General features: G+C 44.2%; 2 protein-coding genes across 4 annotated transcripts in view; one reads left to right on the top strand and one right to left on the bottom strand.

Moving 5' to 3' along the window:
• Nucleotides 1-3,041: 3,041 nt before the first annotated feature.
• SIGLEC15 (sialic acid binding Ig like lectin 15) lies at nt 3,042-12,007 on the top strand. The gene is made up of 5 exons (XM_019610299.3): nt 3,042-3,213; nt 4,973-5,356; nt 7,828-8,184; nt 8,842-8,872; nt 9,813-12,007. The coding sequence occupies exons 1-5, from the start codon at nt 3,162-3,164 to the stop codon at nt 9,907-9,909; spliced, it is 921 nt and encodes a 306-aa protein (XP_019465844.1). The 5' UTR covers nt 3,042-3,161; the 3' UTR covers nt 9,910-12,007.
• Nucleotides 11,513-16,384, bottom strand: part of EPG5 (ectopic P-granules 5 autophagy tethering factor) — a 50,819-nt gene continuing 45,947 nt past the window's right edge. For 2 of the 3 annotated variants that reach the window (XM_085213205.1, XM_085213206.1), the window contains exons 42-44: nt 14,889-15,104; nt 13,887-14,001; nt 11,513-13,417 (exon numbers count right to left, since the gene is read on the bottom strand). In XM_085213205.1, the coding sequence (XP_085069331.1) occupies nt 13,235-13,417; nt 13,887-14,001; nt 14,889-15,104 (514 nt within the window). In that variant the 3' untranslated portion in view covers nt 11,513-13,234. The remainder of the gene's footprint in view (nt 13,418-13,886; nt 14,002-14,888; nt 15,105-16,384) is intronic. The other variant, XM_085213207.1, reaches the window with a different exon arrangement.

The raw sequence follows: 16,384 nt of genomic DNA, 5'->3' as shown, positions 1-16,384 counted from the left end.
CTAGACCAGAAGCAACTTTCTTAGATGTTACTTAAGCACAAAACTGGAAGAAAAATCCGCAGATAACAGATGAATCATACAGCATCAACAGAAGAAGACTAGGATCATTTCCTCATACCCAACCTCAACCATCCTTGAAAATCAAGATGGCTTTGTGTATGCCATGGCAAAATACTGCTCTGAAAGATGGATTTGTAAGTAGAATCACTCACAGTGAATTTTCCTGAAACTTGGTAAACAATCCCACTGATACTACACAAGGAGAAAATTGAGTCAAACTCTCTGGCTCTCCATGAATCTGGTCCAACAAGCATTTTACAGGAGTAAAGAACAAGAAAATGATGTCCATTTTACTTTGCTCTGATCCAGTGCCTACCAGAAAGTCTAAATCACAGCCTGAGAGGAAAACCTACTGTTTGCAGAATAGGTTTTGTAACAAAGAGCCTTCCCCTGCTTACCTGTTCACCAAATCTGCACAGAATCACAGAATCAAAAGGGTTGGAAGAGACTTCAAGAGATCATTGAGTCCAACACTCTGCTAAAGCAGGTGCCCTACAATAGATTGCACAGGTCAGCATCCAGACTGGTCTTGAATATCTCCATAGAAGGAGATTCCACAACCTCTCTGGGCTGCCTGTGCCAGTGCTCCAAAACCCTTATCATAAATAAGTTTTCTGTGTGTTATTATGAAAATTCCTATGTTCAAGTTTTAGGCCATTGCTCCTTGTCCTGTTGCTACACACCATCAAGAAGAGGCTAGCTTCCACCATTTGTCTCCCATCTCTCTTCAGATATTTATAAACAGCTACAAGCACAAGCATTGGCTTAGTGGAAATAAGAGGTTGGATAGCAGAGATGGTTTCTTGCTTGCACACATTGCATTGCCAGAGTTTTTAATAAGCAAAGACTATGTGTATGGCAGAACTCAATGAAATTTGTCTGCTGAAAAGAGTGAGAGAGAAGATGAAGGTATTCCTGCTGTCTCTTTTTAAAAACAAAGGTTCAGCAAGCCACTTAACCTAGGCAAGATGCAACTCTAACAGCATGCAGGGTGCCGAGGAATGCATTGATTTACCAGAGATGCTAGAGTATAACATCGAGGAGGGAAAGGAGTCAGCTGCAACTACTCCTTACACTGAAAAGTACGTTTTGAGCACGGACTTCCCCCTTACTCTTTTACATCAATCCACTGAGATCCTCTGTGCCAAGGACTTGTGAGACAGCACCAAAAAGCTCACCTCACAAAAAGATAAAATCAAATAGCACACGAAGAAAAATGCAGAAGGCAGAAAAGGCAAGGAACTTTTGATGTCGGGGTGCAGGTTCCTCATTTACTGTTTCTGTCTCATGCCCTCAGGTTTCCCTGCAGGGCAGCGAAAGGTCCACGCTGCAGCCAATTACAGTGAGGTACTCAGAGCCTCCTCCAACAACTCTAGGAAAATAGAAAGCCCTTCTCCTTTGCAGGCATTTGGAGAGCAACTAAGGGAGTTTACAAGCAGGAGGAGGACCAGCTTTAAACCTGAAGAGGGGAGATTTGGGTCAGACGTTAGGAAGAAATGTTTACCCAGAGGGTAAGGGCCTGGAAAAGTGAATTTGCCCCATCTCTGTTGGCATCCACGTCCAGGCTGGACGTTCTGGTTGAGTGAGGGGCAACCAGCCCATGGCAGGGATCAGAGCTCAATTCCCTTTAAAGTCTCCTCCAACCTTAACCGTTCTACGATTCTGTGTTAATTTTAACACATTGCCACATTTCCGCGTCCCAGCTCTGGAAATATTTGCACAAAGGTTTAAGATGGGAACACGGGGAGGGTGTAAAGCGGTGTAAGAGTTCGGGTGTTTAGTACCGAAGGGGAGGAAGCGCAGTCCCTGGGAGCCCAGCAGCATCCTCTTCCCTGAGCTCCGGGAGCCCTCCAGCGGCCGTGAACCCACTGCTGCCTGCGGCAGGAGCTGCCCAGCCGGTGCTGCGCTGGGTAGATGAGGGAAGAAGGGCCCTACAGTGGCCCAGCTACCGAGATAAGAGGCAGTCAGACATCAGCCCTTCCTATGCGGGAACGGAAGGCAGCAAATCTCAGGTTAAGACCTGATGGGGAGTATGTGCTCCCGGGTTAAATTTAGCATCGCAGGATCACTGTATGGGAAGGGAGAATGGCTGGGACTTCAGAATCATAGAAGTGCTGGTATAGCATTCTTACTTGTTTTGATAGCTTTTCTATAACTCCCTGCTCCTGCTCCCTCTCAGGCTGACACTATCAGGCACAGTGGACTTTTGGTCTGCCCTATGAAGGATATCCTTCTAATCCTGTTCCACAAATTCTGTTTCAGCAGCAGCATCCTGGTTTAGAATGATTGGGTTGGAAGAGACCTTAAAGACCACCCAGCCCTATGCTGCCATGGGCTGGGTGCCTCCCAGTAGATGACAGTGCCCAGGGCCCTGTTCGTGCCCCAGTTCCCTCAGCCTTCCTCGCAGAGGTTCTCCAGCCCCTTGAACATCTTCGTGGCCTCCTCCAGACCCCTCCAACATCCACCTTGTGCTGGGGCCTCTAGGCCTGGATGCAGCACTCCAGATAGGGACCTTAGGTCATCTCCAACACAGAATAGTGGCAATGAGAGACTCATCGAAGTCACAGAAACATGGACAGAGGGTACCTCAATAGCCAGGCCACACAGCCCAGCCCCTGTGCCTGCTCAGGGGGATTTACACCTAAGGATGATGACAAACAGCATGTGCAAGTGGTAAAGCACCACTGGCTTGCAGGTTCCACTGCCTCAAACAAAGTGCAGGTGGGTCATGCTTGCTATCTTCTGAGGCAGATTGCTGTCTTCTGGGGCAGACCAGTGAGCACCTGAAAGCCCCAAACATCCCTTCTATCCCATAACCCTCATGGAGTGGGTGCTTGCAGCCCCATCTTTAAGACCCTTTCCTTCAGCTGGAAAATGGCAACACGCTGATTCCCTCTGTTGTATTTTTCACATGACTGACCACAAAACTATTAATATAACCAGAACCAGTTCAGCTGGACAACTCATTCCCTCCAAGGAGAGGAAAACCACAGCTTCTTCCATCTCTGGAAAAGCCTTTTGTGATGACAAGATCAGCAGTGCAGATGTAGCAGAGACAGTTCTGGTTTGCCGATACACCCCAGTGGAGAACCTCAACCAGCATGAGAGAGTACAGTTTGTTTCTTCTGTTCGTCCTTTCCATCTTCAAGAAGGGTGAGTTCTGAGCTTGCTACAGTTCCGTCTGATCAGGGCTTTTTTTTTTCCTTTTTCCTCTGCTTTTATAACTCGTGCAGGAAGTTCATCTTTCTCATCATTCAGAAGCCCTGTTTCATACTGTTTCACGTTCCTCAGAGTTGATATGCAATTCATGCAATTTGCTCCAACTCCACTGTGCACTTTGGTTAACTTCAAGTATATACTTATGTTCTATTAAAGGCAAAAGGATTTGGTTAAATATACCTTCAAACTGTTTGATAAAGTTTAATGGCTGTGGTGGGCTCCAGCTCTTGATCTGGTTATCATGAACTCAAATCTTTTCCACTGACAACTAGTAGATATAATTAGAGTTCTTTGTTTTTACCAGTGGGGCACTGTGCTTAGAGCCCATGAGCTTCCTGGAGTTCCTACGGCCATATAGCCTTATACTGTAGATAATCCAGGCTGCAAAAGGTAATCACATCATTACAGTGAGTGACAAAAGGCACCACAACTTGAGACCTCAGTAATTAAAATATTGGCTTGGCACAAATTCCGGCTAAATAACTTAATGGAGGAGAACGAGTCCTACATCAGCCTTTATCCACTGTGCAACACACAAGAATGTTAATATTGCCTGCACAGCCACTGGGATATTTGTCAAATATTATGGACAGCAGACATAAACACAAGCACCAATCTTAGCTTAGCCTTTACTTGATCAACCTGACAGATGAATGCCCATAGATCACAGCAAAGTCAGCTGTTTAAATATCAAAATCTGTTTACACTAGGCAAATTATTTACATTTTTCTCCAATTATTCTCAGTTGTGGAAGATAAACCTCCTGATTTAACAAAGCCACCAAGTAAGTTATATAAGACAGGAATGTAGCCACAGACATTCCTGAAACCACACTCTGGTGCTGCAGCTGTTGCAAACAGAAAAACAGTTGATAGATATAGGTATCTATATAGCAAGAGCTGCCTACAAGTGCTATTTGTTGATGTTATTGAGTACTGGAGAAGGGAAATGGATGAGATACTCAGTTTTCCTGATATATTTCAAGGCTGGAGTACATTCATTCAGGTGAAGATTGTTTTCATCACCAGATGGAACTGACGAAACTGGGTCTGGTGGCAATGGCTTGGATTTACTGTGGCCATTTACCACGACAAGGATTTACAGTGGTCAAATTCCAACCGTTCGTGACATCCTGGCTGGAAAACCCAGAACTTCCCCTCCTGTGAGGCCAGGACAAGGCCTGTCTGGGAAGATGCAGGCAGCTGGAGTACACATGTTGTCAACCTGCTCTGTTAACGTGGAACTGCTTGCTATGCATCCTCCTGTGTGCATGCACTCAAACACAGAGCACTTGCATTTGACTGGATTTGTGCTTGAAGCCACCAGATCTCTGAGTATGTTATATATATATATGTATGTACACACACATATATTAGGAAGTGTGTGTCTGCAAGCACACAAACATCTTCCAGTTGCAAACACTCATGTTATACAACTTCACAGTGGACATCTACAAGTCAGCTATTGCTGACATGGCAAGGCTTGCTTAAAAATTAAATTGCTTTCAACATGAGCGAGGCAGCCTCCTCAGCACTGTTGCAGGTTGCTACCAGCCTGCAACAGGGAACCATCCTTGGTGGAACAAAGAGCATCCATTTTCTGATGAATGAGAGAGAAGGTACAGGAAGGATGATCAATTCCCCTCTTAAATACCCTATGCAAATCAGTCCTGATTATGTGTTGTTGCTTCTAGGCGTGCAGTGCAATAGCTGGTCCATTCACGTCCCGTCTGACGTCACTGGTGAACTTGGAAAGATGGTTATTCTGCCTTGCACCTTCACACACCCTTACAAAACCTTTGACCGTACCCTCACTGCCATTTGGAGGATCAAGGAGCCATACAATGGCACTGTAGTGTTTAAGTGCACCAGCCAGAGTGCCAGTGAGCTCTGCAAGACCGCTGTCAGCTATAAAAACAAATACAAACTCTTCGGCAACCCCCGGCACAAAGACCTTTCCATCAGGATCGACAATCTGACCTGGAGTGACAGTGAGAGGTACTTCTGCCGTGTGGAGTTCTCTGGGGACATCCACGACAAGTATGAAAGCAGGAATGGGATAAAGCTGCATTTGATTGGTAAGACAGCATCAAGTGCCCAGGGAGGTAAAGCCACCCCAGAGGGAAACTGGAGAGCTGTGAGATGTGATGAGATGGTAACAGAAGGTTATCTGAGATATTTGCTCTTCCAAAACTTTGGCTTTTACAGGTCTAGTCAGCCCTGAGGAGGACATGTAACATATGGGCAGCGAATACTCACTGCAGGCTTCCAGTCTGAAGTGATGTGCACACTGCAAAGAAGGGAACAGGAGCTAAACACTGCAGGAGATAAAGAAATAGCTGGGTTGTGGCTGTCCAGGTGAGAGCCTGGCAAGTCTTGCCTATTGTCCCTGCAGCATGGGATCAGTGCAGGCTGCAGAGAGGGAAGCTGAGGTCTGCAGCTCCTGGAGTGAGGCTACAGATGGCATCTTCATCAGGATTTAAGCTGGAGAATGCATCTGCTGAGCAGGCGTTAGGAGATGTTAGCACAAGGAGGCCTTGATGGCACCAGCATCTCAGCCCGGTCACACTTAGCTCAGTGCATATGATTCTGTCCCTCTGGAGAGATCCATGCAGCCTTGGGATGAGAAATCAGTGAACAGGCATTGCACAGCATCCTTGTGACAGCATAAGGTAAGAAGCCCTTCTTAAGGGTGGACATCTGCATGGAAATGACATTTGAATCCTGAATCATAGAATCACAGAACCATGAAGGCTGGAAAAGACCTCCAAGATCGCCTCACCCAACCATCTACCTACCACTAAAACTGCCCCACTAAACCATGTCCCTAAGTACCACATGTATAAACATTCCTAGAACATTTCAAGGTGCAGGGACTCCATCCAATGGGCAGCCCATTCCAATGCCTGTCCATTCTTTGAAGAAGTTTTTCCCAATATCCCACCTGGCACAAACTGGGGAAATTACCTCTTGTCCTACTGCTGTTATATGATTGAAGAGGCCAACTCCCACATTTCCATAACCTCTTTTCAGGGAGCTACAGAGAGTAATCAGGTCTCCCCTGGGCCTCCTCTTCTCTAGACTGAACTATCTCAGTTCTCTCAGCCATTCCTTACAAGACTTGTGCTCCACATCTTCCACAGCTTCATTGGGCAGGGAAGACAGGGAAGGACAATGTCCCCCCCTGTTCTGCCCCGATGAGGCCCATCTGGAGCACTGTGTCCAGGTCTGCGGGTCCAGAGAAGGCCATGAAGATGCTCAGAGAGCTGGAGCACCTCTCCTGCAAACACAGGATGAGGGAGCTGGGCTTGTTCAGCCTGGAGAAGGGACAGAGATAAGCAATTAGAGGTGCGTTGCCAGCACTCTGCCTGTGCACTCCATCTCAGGGTTTCCCCCGTGCTGTGCTCATAATGAAGGAGAGTGCTCGCCCCCTCTCAGAGGGTGTCCTCACTGATTTAGCAAGAGCAAGGACACCAATGTGGCCTCAGGAGCGGGTTCATACCTTAACCAACAGCGCACAGACACTGCATGTTGGATGGTTTTGTCTGTGAAGTGAAACTGCCTCACAGACGCTGTGCGCTGCAGGCAGCCAGGCGAGGCCTGAGGAGGAGTTCGTGTACTGCAGAGAAGTGCTGAGCAGTCAGGGCTCTGCCTCTGTGGAGCAGATCTGAAATATCCCACAGAGAGCCTGGCCTGGGAGGGCGACCACAAGTTGTGCTGATGATGAGAGAAGCAGAGCGCAGGTGCTGCATAGGCCCAGTTTCCCCACTGCTCTCTCTGCTTTGGGAGCAGATCACCGCAGTACACAGGACAGGAATTAAATAATGCTTTAGGGGTCAGCTTATACATCAAAACACACAGATACACAACACAGCGTGTTCTCATAGTGAGGGCCTGGCATAGGCTGCCCAAAGAGATGGTGGCACCCCACCCCTGGTGACCCCAAGGTCAGGCTGGATGGGCTCTGAGCACTGCTGGAGCTGTGGGTGTCCCTGTGCAGGGAGTGGGACCTGATGGTTTTTAAGGGTGCCTTCCAACTCTAACCATTCTCTGACTATGATACAGATCGGTCTTCTTGCATTACAATGACCCATGCTGTCTTGCCCGACAAATGAAAGAAATCAACTCTGAGCACCTGCTTTTTCCATGTGAGGATGCTCATTTTGTTTCTCTCAGTCTTAACAATGCCACTGAGAACTAAGTGTATGAAATAGTTCACAGACTCAGAAGAAAACCACTAGGTAAGACAAGATTTTTCATGTCTGCCCTGCTTAGAGAACAAGTCCAAAGTCTGCAAGTTCAACAGCACCTCTAAATTTTGTGCATCCCCTAGATGGATGTTACCACCATTCAGAGAGGTCTCTGACAAGCCTGAAACATCAAGGAAAGGGCTCACATGAGCAGATTCTTTCTTGTGTGTTCTGGAGGCAGGGTCCAAGGAAAAAGTAAGGAAGAGGAAGTTTGATGGCGATGTTATCTTGTTACACTGTGCATCAAACCCATCACTGAAACCTGATGTATCTCCCATCTTTTCCTGCCATTTCCACAGCTTCCCCCAGGATCATTAATATCACGGTCAGTTCCAATGGGGATCACACCTTCAAAGCCCGCTGCACCGCCGAGGGTGAACCAGCACCTGCCCTGACATGGACCAGTCCCCACTCCAGCAACCTCACCTCGGTCACTAACACGAACCACCGCGTCACCAAGGAGCTCCAGTACCTCACACACGATGGCAAATACACCTGCACGGCTGTCAACAGCCACGGGAGAGCGGAGGGGACAGTCTACTTCTATAAATTCAAGGCATCCGACAGCTCCTTTTTCCTGATCCTAATTTTTGTGCCACTGGGAATTAAGGTCCTTGTTTTGCTGGTGATACTGGGCTTGACCCTGTTCCCCAGAGGTACGTTTCTCTATTTGCAACAACTGGTAACCCCCAATGTAATGCAGCAGATAAAATCAGACAAGGGAGGGGGAAGTCGCTTTGATATTATCTTCATTTCCACCCTTGAAAATGACATGCATAATAGAACATTACGAACAAATAAGAGGGACCTCCTGGCTGGCTGGTCACAGTCTGCAGGTGCCAAGTATCATTCAGGATGGGATCTTTAAACAGAGCAAGCAGGAGTTTCCCTGTGCCCCGCGAAAAAGGTTAATAAATCAACAGGTGTGCAATTAGTAGGGAACCTGCTGCCTACACAATCAGATTTTTATTAAACAGACTAATTACTACTACTTCCCCAGCCCATGGGCAGGATTTACTTCCACTGCACCCCACACAGCAGCTAGATCTCCTGGAGTCAGCATCCTCCTTGCTCCCCAGAGTAACTCCACCTGCATGCTTCCCAGTCAGCAATGTAATCCCATTTTACACCTGTTCAGGCCAGCATCCCTGCTGTGCATAGGACTCCACGACTCAGGCCACAAAGTTGATTCCTATCCTGGCAACAGTGAACCATTCACCAGTTATCCTCTAGTGCATGTTGCCTATGGCTCTCACTCAGTCCTGGCTCCCCAGATCATCTTGCTAACTTGTATATCTGCTCTCATTTAACAGGTCCTTCCACTGCTCCATCCATCCTGGCCCGGTAAGAGTACCCCACCTTCTACTCATGCTATTCAACAAGAGGGTAGAGATGACAAGGAGAGGAGTACAATTTGTCCTCTGTCTTGGCTACAACTTCTGGCCTCATAGCAGGCTCCTGGGATGAGGACAGGGTTGGGCTGATAATCATGCAAGCTGGTGTAAAGAACCAAAGCTTGGGGGGGCAACTGAGAACAGACCTCAAGGACAAGGAACTCGGAGAGACATGGATGCAGCAGAAGCAGGAGATGACCAGAAGCGTTAGGATATCACATTAAACTAGCATAAGAATTCCAGTTTCTGATGGGGCAGAAGGAGAGCGTATCATAGAATCATAGAATGGCCTAGGTTGAAAAGAACCACAGTGATCATCGTTTCAACCCCCCTGCTATGTGCAGGGCTGCCGATCACCAGACCAGGCTGCCCAGAGCTGATGTGTTCTGCCAAGCATGGAAGAAGGTATGGAGATACCAAATAGTCCATGTCAGAGCCAGCTGTGATATGGCAGGATCCAAACCCTTGCCTAGCTCGAATCTGAACCATCTTTCCACAGCACCACCAGCATCTCCCAATACCCAAAGCAAGGAGACTCCTGACATCTGTGGGGGCCAAACTGGTGACAGATGGGTAAAAATGTAAGACAACCCTTAGGTTAAGCAGACAGAAACTGTATATGAGGCCACTATATCCATGGATTTGCTCCCTTCCAGCCCTAGATATGTTTCCGTCACCTTACCCTAGAAATGCATTCATCTCAGCAAGATGTGTGCAGAATTAGGCAATAGGCAATAGGGAATTTAATCCTAGAGTTAAATTTGTAATAATTATTAGCAGAAGCACAGTGTTGCTGATTTAGTATTTACACAATACTGCACAGCCGACTGTATTTGTAAACACAAATTTGTTTAGCTTCCCTTTGAAAACTTCCCTTTTTCCACCACCAGGCCACAGCCACAGGACTCCACCTACGAGAACTTTGACCGCAGATGCGACGGCAGCCACAGCCTGCCAACAGAACAGCCTGCAGTAAGATGCAGCTGAAGATCTGGGCTGTCCCACCCGCACCCACTTGCATGGTCTGAACCCTTGTCTGCTCTATACAAAGCTGGATCATCTTAGGGTGCCTTTTGCCACTGAACATAAGACTGTTGTTGACTGATGAACGGGTCAAGCGAGCCTTGTAGGCGCATGTTTTCTATCTCTGTTGAGGCTTAAAATTAACACAAGACTTTAAAGCAAAGACAGATTGAAGAAAAAAAAAAAGAGAGAAAGAAAATGAAGAGTGGTGGAGCTGGAAAAGCAGAAAATCTATGTGAGATGCCAGTTCTAATCAACCTGCATGTTTCTAACCTGCGTCACAAAGTTCTCTAACAGACACATTCATGAGTTGCAGTTGGTTCCATCTTGTGTTGCAGTTTTTCCTGGTGAAAAATGGCTTCTCAATATGGGTATTTTGGGATAGAGTTCCACACTGTATCTGTCTTATATTAAAGAAGTTACAGAAAGAGACATTTTGAAGGGAACTGGAAATCAAGGCACCCATGTTGTCCTGTCCATTAACCTCTTTCCCACAGGCAGGGAAGACAAACAAAGAAAACAACTTTCATTTCATTAAAAAAGAAAAAATTACTTCTAAACAGTTTCCATCTCCGTGTTACGTGAAAAGATCCTGACCACCTCTTAGTGACTTCACACTATTTATTCAAAGAAATTGACCGTTTCCAGACATATCCAGTGTGAATGTACTCCAAAAAGACAACAGACTGAGCTTATGGGACAGAACAGCACAAGTCATGTTTGGTCTGGTAGACAAAGTTCCAGGAGAGGGCTGCAAAGAGCAGTAGACTGAAATATAGGAGGAAAAAACAAAAGAAAAAAAAGAAGGAGAGAAAAAGGAGTGACATGAGCTTAGGTTTTTACCATTAGATTCAATGCTTCCTGTGACCACCCCAGTGCAGCAGCTCCAAAGCTCTTCTAACAACTCCACTTCTGGTAAGGAGCATCCCAAGCCAGGAGCACAAGCCTTCTGCTTCAACTGCCACCAAGCCTGTGGTCCTACTTGCAAATAGGAGCAACCAACGTCATGCTCCATAACAACCTGCTATGCAGGAAGTGTGCCCTGTTGTATGTTACCTGCATCTCACACATTGCCTACTGCCAGCAAATGTATATCACAACAGCTGCGGTCACTTATATGAGGAAAACTCATGTATTTATATGAGGAAACTCACGAGCAGGCACTGAAGATACGGCTTTTGTCTACTTCCCTCTGCACCACCTGCTTTATCCTCATTTGGAACAAAAGCTGGATCGCATGATCTGGGTCAGCAGTGAGTGTTGAAAGAACAGAACCTGTGTATGAACCTACAGCCATCACAGGGCTCTGTGAACTCTTGCTAAAATGGAGAAGCATTATTTCTGTCATTATATAGATAAGCTTTCTCATGGGGTCTGGCCACTAAACCAGACAGCTGTGTCACAGGCGTGTTAAACTCATGACATCAAAGACAAGAATCTCCAAGCCTCCATCAACTAAGCACCTGCATGGCATTCCCCCATCATACTTTAATCTCTGAGAACAAGCATGTATTACCAGGTACTGTCTCTTCCAGTAAGTTGAAAATACCACAGCATTTGTCACAAATTACCCATTTTTCTCTTTTATTTTGCACTTTTTTTTTTTTTTTTTGCAGACATAGCATGTTATAAACACACTTGTAAAAACTCAACAGCTGAAACAATACCTTCTTTCAAAAGTGCATGTCAAATACATATATCTCTCAATTCTTCACATTTTTTTTATGCAATTGATCAATAACATTGAATCTAATAAACCAGTGCTTTTAACTCTCTGCAGGGGTTGAAAAAGCAGAAGAACATATTCTTCCAGGCATCACTTTCCCAAAGGAGTCTGTCAGAAATCATGCTTCACCCTTACCTGGTTAGCATACAGAGAGATGTACATATATATACATACAGTTCTTTGCTCGATCTGTGAGCTAAAACCACACACAGATGTGGGTGATCTGATGACACAGCTGGCACAGTTAGCCAAATTTGTTGAGAAGAAAAAGGTGGTTTGCTCTCCAGCACCAAAATCACAGTTAAGAGCAACACTGCAAAATAATCCATTATTGAACATCTATTATCCCCATGTGACCTTAACATATGCTTAAACACGGTTACATGTTCTAAACACAAAGGCACAATTAATGCAGAAAGAGAAGCTTTCACTGTTCCTTCCTTCGTACAGGTGCACAGATTGAGAATGTAGGGCAACCTCAAGTAGATCAGCCATGGAAAGGCCAACGTTACACAAGCAAGCAGGGAAATTCACTTTCTGCTTCCAATGAACAGAAGGTGCAACATCAGACAAAGCAACAAAACCAGTGATCATTCAGCTGAAACAATAGATTTACAGGCTCATAGTACAATTTTAACAAAGTGATTTAATACAAGCTAAACAGCTTTTCACAGTGTCATCTAAAGTTCTGCCATGTCATGCCCAGCTAAGAAGAATGAACTTCAGTGGTGTCCACTTACTAAACCTCTATTCCTGAACAACCAGATTTTCAGAATTAAGGATTATTATCCAGCAAGAACATAACTACTTCCCTCCTGGACACTGAGGAAGCAGAAAAATCAGTCTGTAGACATCGCCTGACATAGGAACAATGTGGCCATAAATCACTTTTGTTTAACCAACCAGTACGAAGGCAGACTCAGTAATATTTAGGAAATAGGAAAAAGCAAAGTTCTTTAGTTCAATTTTCAGTTTGTATTTACAGACATGGGAGAAGATTGTAGGCATGCCTTTAAACTACAGAGTTCTGCAGAATATCAAAAGAGTCAAAATTTAAAATACCACCTGTTGGAATGCAGGGACAAATCTCCCTGCACACACATACGCTCACATAAGCTTTAGAGGTATCCTACTAAGAGAGTCAAAAACTGTTTAATACACAGCCCCTCATTCACTTTGCACTGGCTCAAACCATGACACACAGGAAAAAGGCACACAAAAAAAAGTAAGAAGCTACAAGAAACAAGAATGGGCTTTGCTGCCTAATGATTTGTACATGTATCCCCTTAGATGTGCACCTTGCACAGGAACATATTCAACTGTTTCCAGTTGATAAAAACTGAACAATTCCACAGGCCCAAATATCCTAAGAGCTTTAAGGGAAAAAAAAAAAAAAAAAAAGATACCTCAAAGAGGATAAAATTTGCCAGTGTGCAGCTCCCACTCACGCTTCTGACTTACTTCAAATGGAACTCTTAAAGTAAAAATTACTTGTGCAAGAACAACTTTAAATGTAAACCAGAATTATCAACACTGCATGATCATTTTGTGAGCTCAGTGCTGCTACCGTATGCAGTCCAAATAATGCACTTCTGGGTACAGAGTGTTTACAAGGAAAGCCAAAAGATTATTGCCATCTCGAAGACAATGTTCTGGATGCTTGATGAACAGAGAAGCCTGGGAGATCTGCTCTTGAAAATCCATATATTGTTTGTTTGATGCCATTGATTCAAGAGCACTCAGTGCCTATAGACACAAGGAAAAAATTACGTTAGCTGTCTGCTCTTTGGCCTGCAACAAACCAGTTCATTAGACATCATAAGAAAGATTCCACTGGAAGATCATTATCTACTAAAGAGCCTGCTATATTTTGAACAAAACATTCATTAAACATAGTCACATGTATTACTTCAATCCACCTCCTCTTTCAAGTTGTTGCCATCCCAACACAAGCACAACAAGTGCTCTACCAAGGCTTGCAATGATTGCTCCAATGTTTACTTCACAAACTCAAGACACGTTTTTCAGAGAAACCACACCAAAACACAAAACGTAACAGACTTAAAGATTTCATTAAGAATAGCCTGAAAGGAACAGCTGACTTTTATCAAGGTATCATTTTGCTCCCATTAATAACACTACAATTTCCAACTTGACTCATCTCTATAGCATAGGAAGAGTACAATTCAAGAAGCCAAAGACTGGCACACACTACCTGCTGGGCCTTCTGTGCCAGCTTTGGTTCTGAGCCTGCTTTCAGGCGGACCTGACCCTCTGCAGGAATCTGCACGAGGAGGAAGGCAGACAAACTGCGGGCCACTAGCCGAAACCTTGCAGAAGGAAAGAGGGCAGAGAGAGAAAGTGGTGTCAGTTGTGAAATTCTCAGCAGCAGATAAACTACAAGTTCTATCCCATGAGAGATCTCTCGCATGAGGAACATATCTAACAGCTTCAGAAGATCATTTGCAATGCATTAAGGAAAAAACATCATTGTAACATATACATTACAAGTGCATCATACATACAACCTACCATACATACGAAAGGTAACATCTGACCCAAGCTGAGCTGCAGCCTTGAGGTCACATCTGACTTACTCTCTCATTTTGTGGACTTTGAGACATCCTCATCATCCAAACTAAAAGATGAGTTGAACAGGGTTAAGATTTCAGCCCAGGGATATATTTCAGAAGTTCTTAAAACTTTACATTTATTGAAGTACTGCGCTGAATTGGTGTTCATGTATTTCTTACTGGCCTTTTTTTTAATATATAACAATCAAACTCAGTATGCTTTTTAGAAAACAAACTGAGTAATAACTAAGGAGATGTTTGATTTTCTCTTAATATTTTGCAGCAGCTCAAAGCCGAGGCAGAAAAGGCAACGTGCATGTGGTCATACAAAATTCCTGTGATTCAACCATAACTTCACTAGAAACGAACATTAAGCCAGAATCACAGCTGCACTTTCTTTATATTTGCATTACAGACTTGAACAAGAAGTTCATACGCATTTCTTAGCCATATTCAACACTCATTACAGTTTTCCTGTCTAAACTTCAGAGATATGGGGGGCAACTGGGATTCAGAACATCTTTTGAGATTGCCCTGTGCTATCTGGATCTAAGCTGCAGCTTCTTTTCATGGGGTTTTTTGTTTGTTTTAATATATAACAAATCATAACGCATTATTTAATTCACTGCAGCTTCAATTCCTACCTGGGTGACAAAGGAGACCTCCTGCCCAACCCAATAGCTCCAAGTATTCCAGAAGTGAGTCTCTCCTCAGCCAGCTGACTCTGCCTGCCCTGGATGGACAGCAGCGTCCGAACGACAGATTCCATCACAATGGCATCATCTTGCTCCATCTGAATTAAGGATAATTGCATAGCTTTATGCCACCAAAGGAACAGCTTCGCCTCTTCCTTTGCTGAGCTGTAAGCAAGATTTCAAAAATAAAACAAAACATAGGTTTTAAAAAGGGCAAGAACACTGGTTAAGAAGTTTGTGTCTCTCCCCATTAGGACCATGGAGAATTCAGATGGTAAACTAAGGCCTGGTAATCTTAATACATTAAGCAAGTATAGCTATATTATCCCAGTTACACTGATACAACTGCTATTGCTACAAACTCGATGCCAATATCAGCTAGCAGGTTTTTCATTGCTTGTAAGAGAACAATGAACAAGGCTTCTTTTTAGGCTTTGAATCTCAGAATAATGATATTGCAGCCAGAAATGGATTTAAATCTGTCTAAAAATTTGTAGGGAAGCTTCTAGTCCTTCTTTCCTTACCTCAGGAAATAATAGCTGTTGCTTACACAACAATTTAAGATTCTTCTCAGAAAGGAAATACTGAAGGCTTTAGATGAGCAAAGCACAAAGTCAAGTTTCCCCTGTGGTATTTTTAATCCTTCCCCACACAGACTGAAACTGCAGTTTAAATTAACAAGCTCAGATTTTCCACATATAGTACAGGCACGAGTTTTCTGCATCAGAATATCATCAAATGACTCCACCCAGTCACTTCCCATCCCAGATACCCTCAGCTTTGATGTTAAGAACAAGTTTTAATTTCCAATGTAAAGTGGCTTTGCTATCTTCTTTCCACTTTGGCAATAAAAGTAGTGCAACTACGTGGTGCCTACAAGAGCCAAAGTATTCTTTTAATTTCAAGAAACAGAGGAATGTGCATTTTCCTACAACGCTCTTTCATGGCAACATAAATATTATCAACATTAATATTAAAAAAAAATATTATTATGTTTGCTAAATTATGTTAATTTCAGCAACAATAGTAAAGACAGTTGTTGCATGCTTTAAATACAAAGTACCACTGCTTTAAACTCAAAGCTACTACGAGCTGTCTATTCTTTCTCACCTGAACCCAATTATCTGTTAAGTTGTTTTACAGCAATAGTAATTTCACAGGGTTCATATTTGGTCCACACCAAGCAGCTTTGAACATCTAGCTTTGAGTGTTCAACTGAATATTTAACATATAATTCATCCCACCTAGTGGACATCCAGGAAAGTGGAACTCACAGTGATTAAGAATTTGCTTGAAATAATCTGAATTAAGCACAAATGCAGGCTGCCAGCAAAATCAAGCCTCTCCAAATGGAAGCCAAGCAAAACGAAACAAGAAATGTTTGTGTAAAATTCCTTCTTCTGTTCCACCAGAAGAACCAGATAGTACTAGTGTTGGCACCAGGG

The sequence above is a fragment of the Meleagris gallopavo genome, chromosome Z, assembly GCF_905368555.1.
Source record: "Meleagris gallopavo chromosome Z, MGAL_WU_HG_1.1, whole genome shotgun sequence".
In the NCBI taxonomy this organism is placed as follows: Eukaryota; Metazoa; Chordata; class Aves; order Galliformes; family Phasianidae; genus Meleagris; species Meleagris gallopavo.
Note: the sequence above shows the minus strand (reverse complement) of the source record. Positions and strands in the feature narration are given on the sequence as shown.